General features: G+C 36.0%; 1 protein-coding gene across 8 annotated transcripts in view; it reads left to right on the top strand.

Annotated features, from left to right (window-relative positions):
* The window catches only part of Glys (glycogen [starch] synthase), a 75,418-nt gene that overhangs the window by 25,860 nt on the left and 28,586 nt on the right, over positions 1 to 20,972 (top strand). For 6 of the 8 annotated variants that reach the window (XM_089647788.1, XM_089647786.1, XM_089647787.1 and 3 more), the window contains 4 exons: positions 165 to 271; positions 4,452 to 4,643; positions 7,403 to 7,497; positions 11,290 to 11,398. In XM_089647788.1, coding sequence (XP_089503914.1) covers positions 165 to 271; positions 4,452 to 4,643; positions 7,403 to 7,497; positions 11,290 to 11,398 — 503 coding nt within the window. The remainder of the gene's footprint in view (positions 1 to 164; positions 272 to 4,451; positions 4,644 to 7,402; positions 7,498 to 11,289; positions 11,399 to 20,972) is intronic. The other 2 variants (XM_089647792.1, XM_089647790.1) reach the window with 1 other exon arrangement.

The following is a 20,972-nucleotide window of genomic DNA, read 5'->3' as shown; positions in this document are numbered from 1 at the left end:
TATTAATGGTGTAGTTTCTACTTGTCAAATGTTAAAAAATGACAGCTTCAAAAGTAACATCCACTGAAATAGCGGGCTATTCAAAATAACACCTCTTATTGGAAAACCCTGTATTAAAGTATTTGTTCAGTGCATTTGATGAATTGTGTATTGCCTTATCGCAGGGCCCTACAAGGAGTTTACGGCGAGAACAGAAGTTGAAGAGGCGGAGTTCCCTGAAAACAACCCCCTCAGTGTTGCTGTGAACGCTATGAGATCGCAGGGATACAAGGTAACTGAAATATTATATGTAATTTTTATTTTTTGTCTCATACATACTCTTCTGTTATTCCGACTCTTGACATGGCCCGACTAGAGTATTTGATTTTTTGTTTTTTTTACATTAGCTCCACACAGGTGGCCCTGAGGACAAAATCCCTCAGGGCCTATGTCATCTTTGGGGATGCTGAGTGGAGGGTCTTTTTAGGAAAAGTAAGGAGAGGAAGTTTTGGAAAGGAAAAGGTATGAGGGTTGGGTAGGAATCTGGAAGTCAATGTGTCCAAGAGTGACAGACGTATGAATCCATCCCTCCCACTGTGGTGTACGGCGATGGGTAGCGAGAGTCCGGCTCGGGAGAAGTCAAAAGGTCTCCCCCAACCAGTCTCCTGATCCGGCCTGTGCAGTAGTTGGGCAAACGTATCACATGAACCTGGGCACAGTTGCTAAGTCACTTAACGTAGCAAACCACTTGGGTTGACCTATGGCAGAGTGTTGGCTATCCAAAAAATGGTTCCCGGGGCGGCGGTACCTCTGCCTTCCCCAAATTCTTCTACCATGCACATACACCGTGTTCCACACACATACCACAAAACTTTGGGGGTGATTTTCATGGTAATGTTAGAAAAAAATCCCAACAATTTTTTTTAATCAATACAGTTCTTACTAAAAAAGAAAGATTGTCTAGTGTAATTGTAACTTTATTTTTCCAAGGTACATATAATGCACATTTTGGGATAACATCTGAGAGGCGTGAGGTACACACCTAGTAACAGCAGTTATTGATTTGAAAACATTTTCTAATTAACTTTTAAAACACAAACAAATGAATTCAAAATCATTTTATTTATTAAAAAGCTGACTGAGCGCGGAGAAATAATAAATTAAAAGTTGTGGTATGTTAAACTGAAAAAATTTGTGAAATTTATCATAACTTTTTTATTCAGGCACTAATGAAATTTTTTATGAATTGAGTCGTGTAATTTCTATACCCGCTATATCAACTTTCATTGATTTGGAGAAAACCGCAAAAAACTGTCACATCTCTAGCGTACATAAGTAAATGCATTACAATTTTTTATATAATGAATTGGAGTAATAAAATTTCGAAAAGCATTTATTTTTCTATATATCGTCACCTTAAAGCAATAGTGGGATATCTTCGAAAAATACACTTTTGAGATAAGTATGCAGTTCGATGTAAAATTTTGAGCTCTACATGATGAATTACTGGGATATTTTGTAAAAACAAAATTGCCAGTGTTACAAGTAAAATCTCAGTATTGAAATGTTCGGTCACTCAGAACAACACTGAGATATTGATGTTGTCCCACTGTTGCTTTCAAAAGGTCGTTTAAAATACTGAAATAAATTTACTGTCTCATTGTAGCTCTATAGTTTTCAACAAGCTGGGTGATCTTGGAAGAGAAACATAAATAATCTGAAGGTGAATACTGGTCAAGAGTATGTAGCAAAGTCAGGAAAAATACGCAGAGCAAAACAAATTAAGCCTGTACTGTGTACTAATTGTAAATACAAATGTTCTGAATCTGTTTTGGAAGTTGATCGATTAAAATATTTTAATATTTATGATTCCATGAATGCTAGCTAATAGTGGTTATTATTTTGAGAGAGATGGACATAACATACGTATGTGTAAGATTTTTTTTATGGCAACCTTAGATATAAGCAATAATACCATAAGCACTCTATTAAAAAATAAAACAGACAGCTTCCTGCAAAAGGATGATTTAGTTGATGGTGTTATGAATCACATCAACAGCTTTAGTAGAGTGGAATCGCACTATTATCGTGAAGGATCATCTCGGATCTCCAAATATCCAAAAGATGTACAATTTGTACAAATAGAAGTGTGTCTCGGTATGTAATCTCTATGTTACACACTCTACATACAATTCAATACCAAATTCAATATATATTTTTTTTAACCAAAAAAAAACCTTTGTGGATTTTGTGTATAATACAACTATAGTACTGCAAATGAGATATTAGAAAAAATAATAATATTCTGAACACATTCAGAATGTAAAGCTATCTCGACAAGAAAAAGATAAAAACATTACCAAGACCACTGATGATACTGTAGTTGCCATTTATGACTTTCAAGCTGTTATGCCGTTGCCAAATGGCAATATATCTATTTTTTTATAAGAGCAAGTTAAACGTTATAACTTCTGTATTTACAATACCAAACACGACAGGGCCATTGTTACATGCTGCATGAGGGTGTAGCTAAAAGATGCGCAGTTGAAATATCTACCTGCGTGTACACATTTTTAAAAGACCTTTGCCAAGGGAAATGGGAAGTGATCTTTTATTCTGATAACTGTGTGGCACAGGATAAAAACAATTTATTTATTTTCTATGTACATGCATGCACTATGAACACTTGATATTCAAATAATTACCCATATATACCTAATTGTTGGGCACTCAGAGAACAAAGGAGACTCCATTCATTATTGCATCGACAGAGAAAAGGTCAGGGTTTTAAAACAAGGCCTAATATTTATTCCAACGGAGTTAGCGATGATCATAAAGTGTTCCAAGAAGAATGAACCTCGTTATAAGTTAACAGTAATGGAAACAACTTCACTGACTGGAAGAAGGTATGTGAGAAGACTGGAAAAAATTTCTCAATAAACATGGACAAAAATAAATGTATTTGGAATAAAGTTAAGATTTTACAGATCACTAAAGACGAATCGTTAGTTATCAAATACAAAAGCACCTACACCGAGGATCCATTTAATCAGAGCATTAATGTGACAGAACGACTAAAGAATGTTCGGAATGAGAATAGTATAATTCTAGGACCAGCTTATACACTATACAGTTCCACCTACAATTCCACCGAATAAAAATCGTGTTTTCTTATTTGTTTGCCAAAGTGGTGTTATACCGAAAAAACCTCATTATTTGTTTTGAATTAATTAATACTGCTAATACAGACTGCGATGTACAAGAAGAAAATAACGATGAAGGTTCATTGTATGTTTCCAGGGAATCAACACATATTTGTTTTATTTTTTTGTTCTTAAAGTTTTCTGTAAAAAAAATTACATACTTTTTATTCTAAAGGTTTTCTGTTATTTTTGAGTGAGTGGGTGTGTACTGTTGAAAATGTATTTATGATTATAAACATCATGGAAAAACATGCAGAAATGAGAATTATTAATTATTTTAAGCAATTATTAATTATTTTAAGCAATTATTAATTATTTTAAGCAATTATTAATTATTTAAAGCAATTATTAGCCTGAAACAGTCGTACACATTGAAAAAATCTCCCGAGGAACAATTATTAATTCATTTATCCATCTAAACTCGTAATATTATTACTATGCTACACTGAGATAATTTGAGATGATTACCAAACACTCCACGCAACAGTGAGATATTTCCAGATTTACGTATACTTTGTCAAAATTAGTATGAAAAAAATAATAATTTTTCTATTATTACAATTTTGTGTTGATGTTAAATAATTTACCTCTCTTATACTAAATCATTAATCTGCAAGATTAGTTAATTTGATGCTGCTAGAGCTCACGCAAACCTAAAAGTCCTATTATCTCAGAACAGCATTTTTCAAGATATCCCACTATTGCTTTAAGGTGACGATATGTCTAGCAATAATTAAGTAATTTCGATAAATAAAATGGATATAGCGGATTTTGATACTCACTTCGTGATTTTGAAAGTCAACTGAGCCGACATGGCGGGTTTAGAAACTCACGCGTAGATCATTTTGACACACGAGCGTGGCGTCAGAGCGGCGGCCATATTGTATTTTGGCAAAATAACTGCTTGCGATTCGTTGAATCCGATATAGCGGGTTTTGATAGTAACTTTCTGTATGATATAGCGTATTTGGTTTCTCACTCGCAGTTTTAACATGGTTTTTGGTCGTGATAAGGAGGGTTTTGAAACTCAATTTTAGGCTCCTCTTGTTGCTCGCAAAAATGTGAACAAGATGTCATATCATTTTGTCAAAAAATCGGATATAGCGGGTATAGAAATTATAGGATTCAATTCACCCCCAAAGTTTCGCGGTATAAGTGTGGAAAAGGTTTTATATTATTTTCCTCACACTTTTTCATATTCATATATCTCCCTTTTGTTTCTATTATCTATCTGTGTTGGCTATTGATTCTTGTTGTATTTTCCCTCAGCTCCACACGGGAACATGGCTGGTGGACGGCAATCCTCAAGTGGTGCTCTTTGACATTGGCTCCGGCGCCTGGCGGCTGGACGAATACAAGCAGGAGCTCTGGAGCTCATGCAATTTGGGCATCCCGCATCTGGACATCGAGGCCAACGATGCCGTCATTCTGGGCTACATGGTGGCGCAGTTCATTCAAGAGGTAAAATTATTGTAAAACATTTATCAACTTTCTTTTTACTGAAACGTAAATACATTGCAAAAGCGATCAAAATTAACATTAACCTTTTGAATGCGTTAATTTGCTCCGTTTTATCTATACCCGTACGCTGTACATATTTTCAAATACCTTTGTACGCAATTAAATGTCAAATTATAGCATTCTGGCATGATTTATTGGACTATATAGACAGAACAGATTATTCTCCACAATATGAAAACAAATACTCGTGTGTCAACACTCTTAGATGTTTATAAAAACAAAAACATAAAATTTCATACAAAGACGTACCGTATCTTTTGAATGTGGTCCCGCCATTCACTCGGCGTGTGTGTACTTAGGTGATAGACACAAGTGGGACACCATGATCACTTATCATTTTTAGTTATGAAAAGTTGTGAATGACATACTACATAGTACTAACGCCATCTGTTGACAAAAATGTAAACTAAAGGACTAAAAGGCGCGAAGAGGCGCACTTGATTATCGATCTTTTTTTATGAAATACAATTTTATTTTTGAGAATTCTTGTAGATGTCAGCATCGTGATAGTTCTACGAATGTCCAAGTGAGCAAGAAATACATTTATGACGAAAGAGCGCTGGAATATCGGCCGTCAAAGTTTCCGTATCAACTGTTGATACAGCCGCGTGTGAGTATAGACTTTTTACCGTAACAACAGTTGATACGGCCGCGTGCAAAGAGTTAAGTGTAGTTAACACAATTAAAACTTAATGGATAGTTTGTGCTTAACCCCCCTGGCTAATTTGTTTGTTTTGTAGGAACAGCTCATAGAAATCGTTGTCTCTCCCTTACGGTTAGAAATATGATCTAACATTGTTAGATAGAGAAAACACCAAGCTTTATAATATTCAAATCTAGACGTTACCCACAGAAGAATTATAATGTACACCTCTACAAAACCAAAGGTTCAGGTTAAATTTTTTAATTTGGTTTTTATTAATTACTAGCTGTACCCCGCCACGCGTTGCTGCGGCTCATTCGGTTTGTGCAGATAGAGAAACAATAGCTTGTGTTGCTTTTTTGTGCTGTTTTTCAAAAAAAAGTATGTTCGTCAGGCATGTTTTTACAGGTGTCATCTAATTATATAGATGTAAAAAACTTTTTTTTTTTAAACAGCACCATATCTTATGTTAATAGGTATATAAAATTTCGCGCATATTCGAATGCAAAGTTGTGTCAAAATTTCAAAGCAATCTGTGAAGAACTTTCGGAGATTTAAGATTTTGGACAAACGAACATTAATCTTTTTATTCATATAGATTTTTATATGAAATCAAAAAAATGAGGTGACAATAATGTTTATAATACATTCGTCTAATAAAATGTGTGTTTTTATCAGTTTGTTTCGTTATCAGTAATTTTAGTTCAGTATTTGGACGAAAAAACGAAAGGTCAGCCATTTTTAAAACTTTTTTATGTTTGCATAAAAAAATTTTATATTGTTGAAATCATATGTTTATTTCTAATAATAAAATTTGTCACCAAATCACCTTTCAAAAACAGTTTTTAGTTTTCTGAAACGTCTATATACAATATACAAATAGTATTGAAATTTTTAACATAAAAAATTCAATGTGTAAAACATGCCTTAACAAATCTTTCGTGTCAAAATATTGTTTCTGAAAATGTTTAGATTATTAAATTTAAACAATTGTAAACCATTGTTTATTACTAATCCTTGTGTAAAAAATTGTAACCAACATACCCAATGTAAAAGCCCCATGGGCGTATAAAAGAGTTATAAATCATAAGCAGTAGTCACTGGGAATAATCTTCTTCTAAATAAATAAAAATGTTAATGTTCATTTGTTCAAAATCTTAAATCTCCAAAAGTTCTTCACCGATTGCTATGAAATTTTGACACATCGTAACATTCAAATGAACATGTATGTTTTTATATACCTATAATATATATATGTCACCTCTGACAGGAAAAAACATGTTTTTAAAAATAAAAAAAACAGTGCCATCTATTGGACTTAAAAGCAACACGCGGTATTGTTTCTCTGTCTGCACAGACAGACTGAGCCACAGCAACGCGTGGCTGGGTACAGCTAGTACATTGTATTTTTCCGATTTTATGTCCGGGTTAAATCTTCCCCATAGGAAAAACTAAACCCTTCCACACACTTTTCCACAAATGAACATCTAGTCAATCAACATTATGCAAGTGCATTATATAAGCAAAATAAATACAAAACAATACAAGAACAACATGTCAAATCACCAGAGATCAAATGGGAAAATAATTCTTCGACTCCAGATATTTTCATATCAGAGGGTTCGGCTCGGTAGAACTCCTAACAGGGCCTATAAATCCTACTGATCCCTCAACATAAATATTTAAAAAATCTTTCGTTATCCTACATGTATTTAAAATGACTGTTTTTTTCATTTTTATATATAAATTTTTTAATAGATCTAATATGCCTAAATTTTTAATGAGAGAGCTAGGTATAATGCCAGTAGCCAAATTGTTATTATTTTATAAAGTATTATCAATATTCCTCCAAAATTAAGGCTGCATACCCAGCATCCCTAAACGCTGTTGGAAACGGTAAAAACTGAATTCCCTCATGCATGAAGAGGTATTACAAAAATTTGTTTTGAATATTCTCCACACTTTATATAAGATTACTTTGCATGAGATTTCAAAACTTCCTCTTCGTGTGGCATTGAACGAGTGGTTTTTAATTGATTGCATTTTATGTCCACAGTTCAGGAATGCGGCAGAATCGTGGTGCGATAGTCCGCCAAGAATCGTGGCTCACTTCCACGAGTGGCAAGCCGGTGTGGGCCTCATAGCTCTCAGGTTAGTTCTCTTCCTTCTTCATGCTTGTAACCTCATATCTGGAATATCCGCCCTCCATCCAATGCCTACTTCTATCGGTTAGTTTAATCAAGGATAACAGATCAGGGGCCTTAGCATGGTCGTTCGATAAAATCTTATATCAATACGATCTTGACTAAACTCTTCATCTATGGTTATTAGGACGTTTTACCGCGGCCTTCAGTTAACTGTCAATACAAACGAATTATTCACATAAAAGTTGCATTTTCGTTACGCAAAATTACTGACTTATTAACGAACGGAGGCAGACTAACAAAGCTCATAGAGTTGAAAGACGTCATATACGCGATAAATTGAATCTGTTCGAGCTTGGAGACACTGAATTTGGACAGTTGTTCAGAATATCGCGGGTTATGGCTAAAGACCTCATTGACCAATTAACTTTCTCTTTAGTGTCAAAAAGTACACATGTGGACTGCCAATGTAAGTGAGTGTATTGATTTCTTATTTATTCCGTTGTCAATATCAGCTTGGCTATCGATACACTTGGCGAGCATAACCGTGCTCGGGAAATCGATATAAAATCGTTTTCAGTTAAGCGGTTGTTATATGCCCAGCAAATTTTCTCAACTGCCAAAACTTATTTTTTTTGTCACTAGAGAGCGGTAATTGTACATTAAAATGAACTTGAAAATAAAAAAATGAAAATACAACGTCAAACGTGCGTTCATCGTGTCACTACAGCAATGCACATACACAATAGGAAATCGTAAATATTAAGCAAAACAAACAACTTAGTAAAAAAGTATGACATATTTGCAGAACCTACTATTTTGGTAAAGTATTTATTTATTCATTTTTGGGATTTATTTATTTGCAGCAGATTATTAGATTTTTCTGCTGCACCACCAGTTTTTGAACAAGTGTTTTGTTGATTTCCTGAAAATCTTCATACAAAAAACCGAATTTTCGAAAAAAAAAAAAAAATTAATTTTCGGCTACAACAACATCAATAATGCCATTTTTTGTAATATTAGCACACTAGTACACACAAAAGTCACAAGCTGCCACTGGCCTTGATATTGTTTGGATGCATTCATAGAAATTAGAGAAAGGTGCAGTTTGTAAAGCCGCTTCATACGGCTACACTTTGTATTTAGTTTTTTTGCGTAGTATTAATTGAATTACTGAAGTATTGATAGATTTTTAAGTATCAGAAAATTCATCAATACTCCAGCGAATTAATTAAAATTACAGCGCGGAAAAGTGACGTGAACACACGCACATGTGGAACGCTACAAGTGCGTTGGAATAAATGTCAAAGTACACTACCAGGAGGATATAACTCCGATCGAAAATTGGAACCGAAATATTATTATTATTTTTTATAATTCTACTTCCGATTTTATGTCCGGGTTAAATCTTCCCCATAGGAAAAACTAAACCCTTCCACACAATTTTCCACAAATGATCATCTAGTCAATTGAAACTATGCAAGTGCATTATATAAGCAAAATAAATACAAAACAATACAAGAACAACACGTCAACTCACCAGAGATCAAATGGGAAAATAATTCACCGACTCCAGATATTTTCATATCAGAGGTTTCGGCTCGGTAGAACTTCTAACAGGGCCTATAAATCCTACTGATCCCTCAGCATAAATATTTAAGAAATCTTCCGTTATCCTACATGTATTCAAAATGACCGACTTTTGCATCTTTATATATAAATTTTTTGATAGATCTAATACGCCTAAATTTTTAATGAGAGAGCTAGGTATAATGCCAGTAGCCGAAATAACGAATGGTAATATTTTTATAGTCTGAGAATGCCAAATTCTTTTTATTTCATTTCCTAAATCTGTGTATTTTCTTATTTTTTCATTACCAGTTTTTTGAATATTACAGGAATTTGGAATAGCGACATCAATGATATATTTGTTTTTTTTGTTGTTTGTTTTTGGGGTGTTATGCCGTGTTGCGCTAACTCCTTCTTTAGCCGACGTTTCGGACAGCGTTGCAGTGTCCATCATCAGGGCAGATCCGGTAGATCCGAAGATGTGTAAATTATTAATTTCGGATCTACCGGATCTGCCCTGATGATGGACACTGCAACGCTGTCCGAAACGTCGGCTAAAGAAGGAGTTAGCGCAACACGGCATAACACCCCAAAAACAAACAACAAAAATGCTTTTGGCCGTGAGAATCTAAAAACTTATCAATGATATAAGTTATTTTTTTAATTTTGTCATGTAAAACTATATTGGGTCTATTATGACTAATCGTTCAGTTTGTTAGTATAGTTCTATCATAATATATTTTATAAAATTATTTTTCTAAAAATGAATTTGGTTCGCATTCGTAATATTATGGTACTATATTACGGCAGTCAATCAAGTTATGTTTAGTTACCAAACTTTGGTGAATTATTTTTAAAACTTGATTGTGCCTAAATGTATACTCGGACGGTGCTAATATAGAACATCCCGATATAATATGTTCTATAGTTTCCGGAAAAGCCAAACATTTTCTACACAAATCATCAATTTGATTTGTATCTTTGATTATATGCTTCCTATAATTTTTAGTATTAATGACTCTATCCTGAATGGCAAGCATAAATCCTTCTATTTCTGCACTCAACTCTCCAATACTCAACCATTTGTTTGAATATTTTTTCAAAAATATTTTACTATTAAATATTTTATATATATTTTTTTTTTTTTTTACTCAACCATTTAAAAAAAAAATTATTATTATTATTATTCTTATTATGTAATGAGCAGGCAGCATTCTGCTGATGCGCTCATATCTGATTTCACAACAAGTTTGACAGTAATTGAGCTGTTTTAAGTTTGAACTAAGTCCTTTCTTCTCGTCTCTTTCTTATTGTGACGTCATATGATTGCCTAACTATATCCACCAATGAAAAACTCTGAAAGTCTATGGAATAAACTTTCAGACTTTTTCATTGGTGTATAGTATAATAAGTAGGCTCCGAATTAGAATTGTACTGTCTATATATATTGACATATCTATGGTTTTTTAGGACCAATTTGATTCATACAAAAAGCCAGAAGATATCGATATAGTGAGTGGTTTATTTATGTACAATCAGGGGGGTATAACTCCGATCGAAAATTGGAACCGTGAATATTCTGACGTCAACTTTAGTTAGTGGATATATCCATCAATGAAAAACTCTGAAAGTCTATGGAATAAACTTTTCGAGTTTTTCATTGGTGTATAGTATAATAAGTAGGCTCCGAATGAGAATTGTACATATATTGCCATATCTATGTTTTTTAGGACCAATTTTTTGTATACCAAAAGCCTGAAGATAACGATATAGTGAGAGGTTTATTTATGTGTACACTACTGTGTCATAACTTTGTGTATTAATAGATGTTTTGTTATACTAATTATTTTCTGGCCTTAGATGATTGCAAAGATTTAAGTGGGATAAGGATTAAGGAGCGATTTGTTTCTTTCTTGATCTATTACTATCAGAAAATCAAATTTAGAAACACTGTTAGTTTGTTTGAACAATTTTTTTTTATTGCTATGGCAACACTGATTTTAGAACAAATTTACTATAGTACATTCAAATGTGAGGTTTTGACCAGACAATTTTGATAGAAAAATGTCATAACTCTGTTGCCCTTTAAACGATTGCAGCGCCATCCATTTTTGTATACAATTTCTTGACATCACATTATTTTAACCAAAGTAATTTTCAATAATGTGATTTTTTTTACTAATCTTCCATCACAATTTACTTATTTTCAAAATATACACTATGTTTTCAGGTCTCGCCACGTAGACGTAGCGACCGTATTCACCACGCATGCAACGCTGCTTGGACGCTACCTCTGCGCCGGCAACACGGATTTCTACAACAATCTGGACAAGGTAGATGTGTGTGTCACAACGGGCTTTGGACTGGACTTCATTTACATTATTATTTACCCACCTTTAACCCATTGGCATACCTATCATATATGTTTTAAATTCAAAATACGTGTTAAATCTTCACTATGTTTTAATCCCAAAATATGTCTTAAATCTTAACTACGTTTTAATCCCGAAATACGTGTTAAATCTTCACTGTGTTTTAATATTGACATACGTGTTAAATCTTCACTTTGTTTTAATCCCAAAATACGTGTTAAATCTTCACTATGTTTTAATCCCAAAATACGTGTTAAATCTTCACTATGTTTTAATATTGAAATACGTGTTAATATTTTGAGGTGATTAATATTTCTTCAATATATAAAGTGTTATTTCTTTATGATACTCAGAAAAAAGTACATTTTTCACGGCTTTGAAATAATGGTTATCGATTCTTACATATTTTTGACGTTTTCATAAAATATATATTTAGAGACGCAAATATTTACTTATAAAAACACAATGCGATAGTGGATTTCATAATCTTTCCAAAACATTTTTTGGAATGAGGCTACGTTTCCCAAGGCGTGAGTTATGATGCTTTTAGCAAAACTCGTAAATAACACAAAAATTATCACGTTTTGACAGTTCTCAAAGGAACACATAGTATATAAATGTCTTTGTCTGAGAGGTTAAATCTTCACTATGTTTTAATATTGAAATACGTGTTAAATCTTCAATATGTTTTAAATATCTCAATACATGTTAAATCTTTATTGTATGTTTATGAACTCATTGTTTTTTATGGTTTTTATTGTGTAAACTGTAATTACTACTTTACAATAAACTGAAAAACATATTTATTAAACAAACGTATAGTCGAATTTGCAAACCTTGACAAATATTTTTCACATTCTAAATGTCGTTTCATAGAATTATTTAACAATTGTTTATGGTAAATTTTTAAATTAAATCTGATAGCGCAGTATTCTCGGTTTTAAGTATGTTTCTCACCGTAATAATAGCATAACTTTATGAGACCATGTCAGGCTGGGAGATATATCTCACATAAGACTCTACAGTTGTTTGTTGTCTGTAAAGAATATCTCTCAAATTTGCCCAAAGGGTTGAAATAAAGTAATTTCGGGTATACTTTATCGCTTGGTTCCCACAATCAGATCTAATTTTTTAAATTAAAAGTTCATTGAATGTGAAATTTAAGCAGGCATATTTCAAATCAAATATGTATAGGGTTTCCAGCTATCTACATAACCAATATGTATATCAAGAAATATTCTAACAGTGTCAGGGAATATGTAGTTGAAGTATTTTTATATAATAGAGTAACGCTTATTGGCGCACTATTTAAAAGCAAAATTATAGTAGCTATCCTAAAATCATAACCCTTATGCCAATGGGTTAAATTATAAGCTCGGTCTATGGTTTTTGAGTCTGTTTCTGATAGTTATTATCTGATATTAAGTCTGTTTGTTAATGGCCTCAGCATTCGAAATAGCTGTTATGCGTAGAAATACATTGACCTGAAAGATCTTTTCTTCAGAATTTGATTTAAATATCATGTTATTTTGTCAGTATTTTAGTTCATCAATATTATGGATCTTTGATCATTACTCATCTATAATATTATTGTGCCAGCGTCTGGACGGTCTGGGCCCTCTGATTGGTCGAATTCAAATTGTCTGTTTCGGCTAAATTCCGCTAACTTGAAAATTAAGACCCGATTTCATACTAAAATAGGATCACCAGATTTCTTCAAAAGCATCGTTTCTGCTAATATAATTTTTGGATAATATCGAAGAAAATAAGTTTTAGAAAGTTCACAATCCATTGGATTAATTACATTACAGTAAAAATTATCCATAATTACGTTTTATATATTTGACGTCTGTCAAGAATCAAACATTCCAAGGTTCCTTAAAAATGTCAATCCCTCCTTTACCGGCCGCTGGAGTAGTTTCGCTATTGGCCGACAGAGCGCATAATAGCGATATACAAATACGTACAATTTCATTTATTCAAACAACGGTAATTATTAAAGGGGAAACTACCGTTTTAATACGCATTTACAAATAAAACAAACATTTGATTCAACTTAATGACAATAAACAACAACTCTTTGCATGTACGATTTTGAAAAATATTAATATTGAATATTATTTACGTAAATAATAATTTCGCACTATTTGACAGAACACCGACATGAAGTTAACAATACGTGGAAGTATAGGCACTGCCAACCCGATAAAATAACATGAAAGACAATCGGAAGATAGAAACGCTTCGTTGATTGTAAAATTAGCCAACAAATCTCTAATCTGACATGCCAGGTATATAATATATATTAAGGTATTATTCGGAATCGCTGGGCAGGGATAATACGAAATATTTTTAAATAAAACCTTCGGATTTACCTTAATTAATATAAAAGGAATCTGAATGCATTTGGGAATTTTTTAATTTTAGCATTTTAATTTTTAATTACGTAAAATTAAAATTAGCTTTCGTTGTATTGGATGACAGCCAGAATAATTTCTATTGATGATATTTTCTTTTTTTGGTATTCCTGATATGAGTGGCTAGAATTTTTACCATTTACTCTATGCAAATACCAGGTAGGTGGTACTATTTTAGCCAAGCTCGAAAAATAAAATAAAGGTATTTTGGTTTCTTTTACAAGTAAGGAAATATTAAAAAAAAAATTATTATAGGTTAGGATAGGTTAGGTTGGGTTATGCTAGGTTAGGTTAGGTTAGGTTGGATTAGTATAGTTCAAGTTAGTTTATAGGTTAGGTTAGATTAATTTGGATTATTATAGGTTAGGATAAGTCAGGTTATGTTAGGTTAGGTAACGTTAGTTTGGGTTATTATGGGTTAGGTTAGATTGGGTTATTATAGGTTAGGTTGGATTTTTATAGGTTAGGTTAGGTTTTTATAGGTTAGGTTAGGTTAGGATAGGTTAGGTTAGGATTGGTTCGGTTAGGTTAGGTTGGGTTAGGTTAGATTGGATTATTATAGGTTAGGTTAGGATATAGGTTAGGTTAGGTTGGATTATTATAGGTGAGGTTAGGTTAGGTCAGGTTAGATTATTATAGGTTAGGATAGGATATAGGTTAGGTTGGATTATTATAGGTTAGGTTAGGACATAGGTTAGATTGGATTATTATAGGTTAGGCTGGATTATTATAGGTTAGTTTAGGTTATTATAGGTGAGGTTAAATAAAATAATAATCATAATAATAGCCAAATAAATCATTTGTGCTTTTTAAGTAGGCACTATTTTGCCGGAATATTGTATTACATTATATTTTTTTAATTTAGGTTTTCCAATTGTCTCTAGCCGCTCATTTCAGGAATACCGACAAAAGAAAATGTTATCAACAGAAATTATTCAGGCTGTCATCCCATACAGCGAAAGCGAATTTTCATTTTACGTAATTAAAAATTAAAAAGCTAAAATTAAAAATTTCCCAAATGCTGTTCGATTCCTTTTATAGTAATTAAGGTAAATCAGAAGGTATTATTTAAAAATATTTCGTATTTTCCGTGTCCAGCGATTCCGAATATTTACCTATATTAATTTACATTTAGCCATTTAGGCAATTATTCGGGAAAGGTAAAGTTTTACCCGAACAACTGTCATTCTTCTTCTTCTTCTTCAATGGCGCTACAGCCCATTTCGAGCCTTGGCCTCCTTTAACATGAGCCTCCACCGCCCTCTGTCCTCGGCCGTCGTCTTCCAATCTGCAACATGGAGTAGTCCTCTGGCATCTTTCCTGACATCGTCCTCCCATCTCAGCCTAGGTCTGCCCGCCTTTCGTTTGCCTCCCGGGTGTCCTGTTAGAACCTTCTTTGGTACACGTGTGCTTGGCATTCGGTGCACATGTCCGGCCCATCTTAGTCTTTGGAGCCGTAAATGAGTAGAGAGTCTGGGAGCTTGGTAGATGTCATATAGCTCCTTATTGTGGCGGATTCTCCATGCCTCTCCCTCTCGCACCGCTCCTAAGATTCTTCGAAGTACCTTTCTTTCGAAGGTGTCCAGCCGTTCCGCAGACTTTGCTGTCAGTGTTCCCGCCTCACATCCATAGGCCAAGACCGTTCTAATAATTGTTTTATACAGGGTTATTTTGGTTTTCCTATGGACGTTTCGGGATTTGAACACTGGCAGCAACGCGAAGTAAGTGTTGTTAGCGGCTGTGATGCGCTTTCTTACTTCTACTGGGTCTTCGTTGTCCTGCGTTATAATGGAGCCCAGGTAGGCAAACTCTTCGACCACTTCAAAGTTATAGGAGTTTTTAAAATTCACTTTATCTTTTATTCTGCGGTGTGGGGTTCTGGTTTGCATCATGATTTTAGTTTTGTTCTCATTGATTTGCAAGCCCACCTCTCTTGCTGCAGTCTCCAAAGGGTCAAACACCTCTCTTACAGCCTGTAAGGATCTTCCAACAATGTTAAGGTCGTCTGCATATCCAACTATTTGATTGCTTTTGTAGCAAATGTTTGAGTCGGTAGCAATCATTGTCTTCCTCACGGCGTGCTCCAGAACTATATTGAAGAGAGTGGGAGCTAAGCCATCACCTTGTTTCAGCCCCTGGGAGACGTTAAAATCCTCCGTTGTTTCACCTCCTATCCTTACTCGACATCGTGATCCAACCATCGTTGCTTTTACAAGCTTGACTATTTTGGGCGGTATACCAAAATTTAGGAGTATTTCATATATTTTCTCCCTATCTATACTGTCATATGCCTGTTTGAAGTCAACAAATAGTTGATATATATCTATATCGAATTCCCAGCATTTTGTCAGGATTTGTCGAGTAGTAAAGAGTTGATCAGTGGTGGATCTCCCCCTCCTAAAACCTGCCTGATACTCTCCCAGCAAGTTCTCTGAATGACGTTCTAGTCTTTCTTTCAAAATTGTTGTGAAGTTTTTTTACGCTGTACAAAGTAACGATATTCCTCTATGATTTTCACATTTCAATTTGTCTCCCTTTTTATGTATGGGGCATATTATACTAGTTTGCCACTCTTCTGGTACTCTTTCGGCGGTCCATATTTTAACAATAAGATTGTGTAGCAGGTTTTTCAGATCTTCGTTTCCATATTTATAGAGCTCTGCCGGGATATTGTCTCCTCCCGGTGTTTTATTGTTTTTCAATTTATTTAGGGCAGCCCTTACTTCTGCCACCGATGGTGCTCTAGTCGTTTCATCATTATTTAGCTCCTCCGGAATGTGAGTTGGTTCGACTGTCAGGTTGTTATTGGGATTCAAGAGCTGTTGGAAGTATTCTTTCCACCTAGTTTTAATCTTTTCCTTATCTCCTATTATGTCTCCATTACTATCTCTGCACAGGGATGTGTTGGGTTTGAAGCCCTTTTTAAATACATTGACGCCTTTATATGCCTCACGTGGATTGTTATTAACAAAATCATTTTCCATTTTCAACAATATGTTGTTAAAATATAGTCTCTTCTTTCTTTTAATCAAATGGTTAGCATCTCTTCGTGCTTGTTCGTAGGCTTGTCTTTTTGATCTTGTTCCTCTTTCTATACATAATTTTCTTAGCTCATTTTTCTTGCAGACGCTCTGTATGCACTCCTCATCGAACCAGGGATTTCTAACCTGCCTAGGTCTATTTCTAATGCCTGATTCTGCCGCTGTCAGCAGTGCATCTCTCAGACTGGTCCAATCCTCTTCTAAATCGTTTGAGGAGAGCTGATCACTCAGTTGGTTTGGTAGGTTTGTTGACAGTGAGTCGTGGTATCTATCCAATCCTTCTGGTGTTTTAAGAGCATCGATGTTTAGCTTTGGGATACTTGGCTGATTTCCTCTTCTATCTCTTGCTATTCTGCATCTATAGCTGGCTACTACCAAATAGTGATCCGAATCACAGTTAGCTCCTCTGTAACTTCTTACATTTGTGATACTGGTCGCCCCTCTTCTTTCAATTAGGATATGGTCTATTTGATTATGGTATCTGCCGCCAGGTGATGTCCATGTCCATTTATGTATATTCTTCCTTGGGAACTGTGTTGAAGCTATTATCATGTTTCGTGATTCTGCAAAGTCAATCACCCTTGATCCGTTGTTATTGCTTTCCATATGAAGACTGTTTTTTCCTGTAACCTGTTGGTGTGCCGGATCCTGACCGATTTTAGCATTAAGGTCTCCAATAACCATTTTAATATCATTGGATGGTATGGTGTCATATGTCTGCTCCAGTTTGTTATAAAATGTATCCTTAGTTGCTTCATCTTTGTCTTCTGTCTCAGCGTGAACATTTATGATGGAAATATTAAAGAATTTGGTTTTTATGCGGAGTATGCATATTCTTTCGTTTACAGCCTTAAAACCAATTACTTGATTCTTTAATCTTTGATTAACGATGAAGGCTACTCCGAACTCATGGTGTTTTTCATTGCCACTGTGCATTATTGTATGCGTTCTAGTATCAAATGTATCAGTGCCTATCCATCTAGTTTCCTGCACTGCTAGTATATCTATGTTGTACTTTTCCATTTCTCCAAGTACTTCTCCGAGGGCCCCACTTCTATACATCGTTCTTACATTCCATGTTGCCATTCTCAAGTCCATATTTCGATTGCCAAGTTGTCTGCCGGGTGTTTTCGCTGTCCGAGGCTTAGTTTCCGGTTTCGTAATAATGTTGTTTTTACAGGGAGTGGTTATTAGCCACTCGCCCAACCCCTTACTGGAGGCGAGGGTTTTTCTGTAGGGGTTTTCCTTCCCTTAGCTGGGGTGTTCTGGTTTTATGGCGCCAAAGTTTCGCCATTCGCCCCCTCTCTGTCGGCTATGACCTCGATGGTGGGATGGTCGTCCCACACCGGTGATCACATTGCCCAGGGATCGCGGGGCCATGATGACCGCTCGTGGACGCCAGAGAGTTGGACTTGTTGGTAGTGCTGCTGATGCAGCTATGTCATTTGTAGCATTTCTTGAGGCGCGCATCATCCAGCTTGATGTGTCCCGCCACGACCTACCAACCCTTCGACCCCCCTGTCATTCTTAAATGTGTCTGTCAACTGTCATTCTTATTATGCCTAAACTCCTTCCTGTTCCGTGTTTTAACAATATATACTCACCCTCTCTCTGTGAATGACCTAATATCTACCTATTAAATGTAACTGTTGTTAGTAACACTTAAACTGGGCGAAGCCCAACCAAGTGCCGCCCAAAGGGCCTAGCAGAAAAAAACCCGCGGAGCGGGTTTTTAACTGCTAGTCAATTATTATTTTCCTTCAATTATTAGACTTCTCCGTAGGGGTATTACAAACTCGTTGCATCAAATTGTCGATATTTTTAATCTTTTTACATTTTGTCTCTGTTAAATGTCAAATCTCAGTGAATTTCAGCTTTTTAATGGACGGTGATCAGCTGACAAGCATAACAACATATGTTTGTCAGCATTTGAACACATTTCGATCAAAATCTGAAACGGACCAAGAATTAGCATTATAATGGGGACTGTTACGATGTTTAAAATTCAAAATGGCACTGATTGACTATTTGATGTTTGTGAAATGTGACGAGAAAACACTACAACATGCACTTTTAATCATCTTTTTAACAAGACCTAAATAAATATATATATTATATCTATGACAGCTGTAAACCGTATGACCGGTCGGTGGCCGAGTTGACATCGCGTTTGGGTCCCACCCAGGCGTAGTGTGTTCAATTCCTCGGCTGGCTAAGTCCTCCATCACAACCCAAGCAACATTTTCAGCTTACTGTGGTGGTAGTAGGAGATTTTCAAAAATTGTCAGGTTATTCGTAACCTGGGAATGTTTTTTTTTTTTTTTTTTTTTTTAAAGTCGGAGGCGGTTTACTTACGTTCCCCGCGAGCACTTAGGCCATAGGCCCATTGTACTATCTCCCATTTTACCTCATTCCCTTGCCAGTAACCCGGTCCCTTTTATGAAGTTCACCAGGGCTGTCATTGGATATGTGGCAATGTCTTTTGGTTCCACACTGTGTCTTCCCAGGTATCTGAGCCTTATTCCCAGCAGAGCGGGACATTGGCACCATAGGTGAATTGGAGTCTCTTCCTCCTCTTCACATTTCCTACAGATGTTGGTGTTTTCCACTCCCAACAGTTGCATGTGTCTCCTGAGATGGCAGTGTCCCGTTAATAGTCCTACCAGTTCCCTCAGTGAGTTTCTGTCCATATCGAGTAGTTGCCTGGTTCGGTTAGGGTCCGGTCCGTTTATGAGTACTTTAGATTGCCTCATTCCTGGTGCCTTCTTCCATTCCTTCCAGTGTTGGGATTTGACCCACCTCTTGATATGTAGTTTGGTGTGGCAAGCTGCTACTCCTACGGCCGGCTCAGATCCCACAAGTGGTGCTTTCGCCCCTTTTCTTGCTAGTTCGTCAGCCCGCTCGTTGCCCTCAATACCTTTATGTCCTGGTACCCAGAGCAGGGTTACTTTATTGATGGTCGCCAGTTCTATTAGGATAGTCCTGCATTCCATCACCAGTCTGGAGTCGCATCGGTTACTTTCCAGTGCCATTAAGGCCGCCTGGCTATCCGAACATATGTTTATGTTCTTATTTCTGTACCCGATACTCATATTCTCCTGTGCGCAGGCTAAGATGGCTTTCATCTCAGCTTGAAACACAGTGCAGTGCATTCCTAGAGGTATACTGAGTTCCCTCTTAGATCCCTGTAGACAGACCCCGGCCCCTGTTCCTTCCTCCATCTTGGACCCGTCTGTGAACCAGATTAGTTCCTGTTTGGAGTTTGGACCTGGGACCGTGTCCCATTCCTCCCTTGTGGGGTACGTCACTTTAAACAGCTGTCCGAAGAAGTATTCGGCTTGTTTGCCGTCCTGCTTCATCCCAGCCGTCGGACTAATTGCCCTCAGTCTTATTCCTATCTCCGTGTGACTGTTTCTGGGCAACTCTCCTCTCCATTGGCCATTGCAATGTAACCTGTAGGCTGCCGCCATCGCCGCCCCCTCTATTTCTATGTTTAGTGGGGGTAGGTTCAGCAGCACTCCCATGGCTAGTATTGGAGTGGTTCTCATGGCTCCTGTGATGCTTCTGCATGCAAGTCCCTGTATGTGATTGAGTGTGACCATCACTGTTTTCAGTGTTGTTCTCCTCCACCAGACCAGGGCTGCGTGCATGATCCTTGGTTTTACAACGGCTGTGTAAAGCCATTGCATCATTTTAGGTTTGAGACCCCACGTTCTGCCGCAGATTCGCCTAGTTGCCCACATCAGAGCACAGGCCTTTCTGCCTACAGTTTCCACCTGGTTTTTCCAGCTCAGTTTGGCATCTATGATGACTCCGAGGTACTTAACCGTGTCAGAGGGTTCTAATTCCTTTCCATAGAAAGTTGGATTGCTCCATCCTTCTAGTTTCCTTTTACGCGTAAAGATTACTAGTTCTGTCTTGTCTGGGTTGACTGACAGTCCTGTTTCTTCACACCATTCTTCCACTGTTGCCAGTGTTGACTGTATAAGGCCTCGGGTTGTGTCTGCATCCCAACACCTTATTATGGTTGCAATGTCATCCGCATACCCTTGCGTATATAGGCCCCTGTTGTTGAGTTTCCGG

This window comes from Hesperophylax consimilis, chromosome 27 (assembly GCF_061612785.1).
Source record: "Hesperophylax consimilis isolate HC1 chromosome 27, BYU_Hcon_1.0, whole genome shotgun sequence".
Lineage (NCBI taxonomy): Eukaryota > Metazoa > Arthropoda > Insecta > Trichoptera > Limnephilidae > Hesperophylax > Hesperophylax consimilis.
This window is presented reverse-complemented; position numbering and strand designations above follow the sequence as displayed.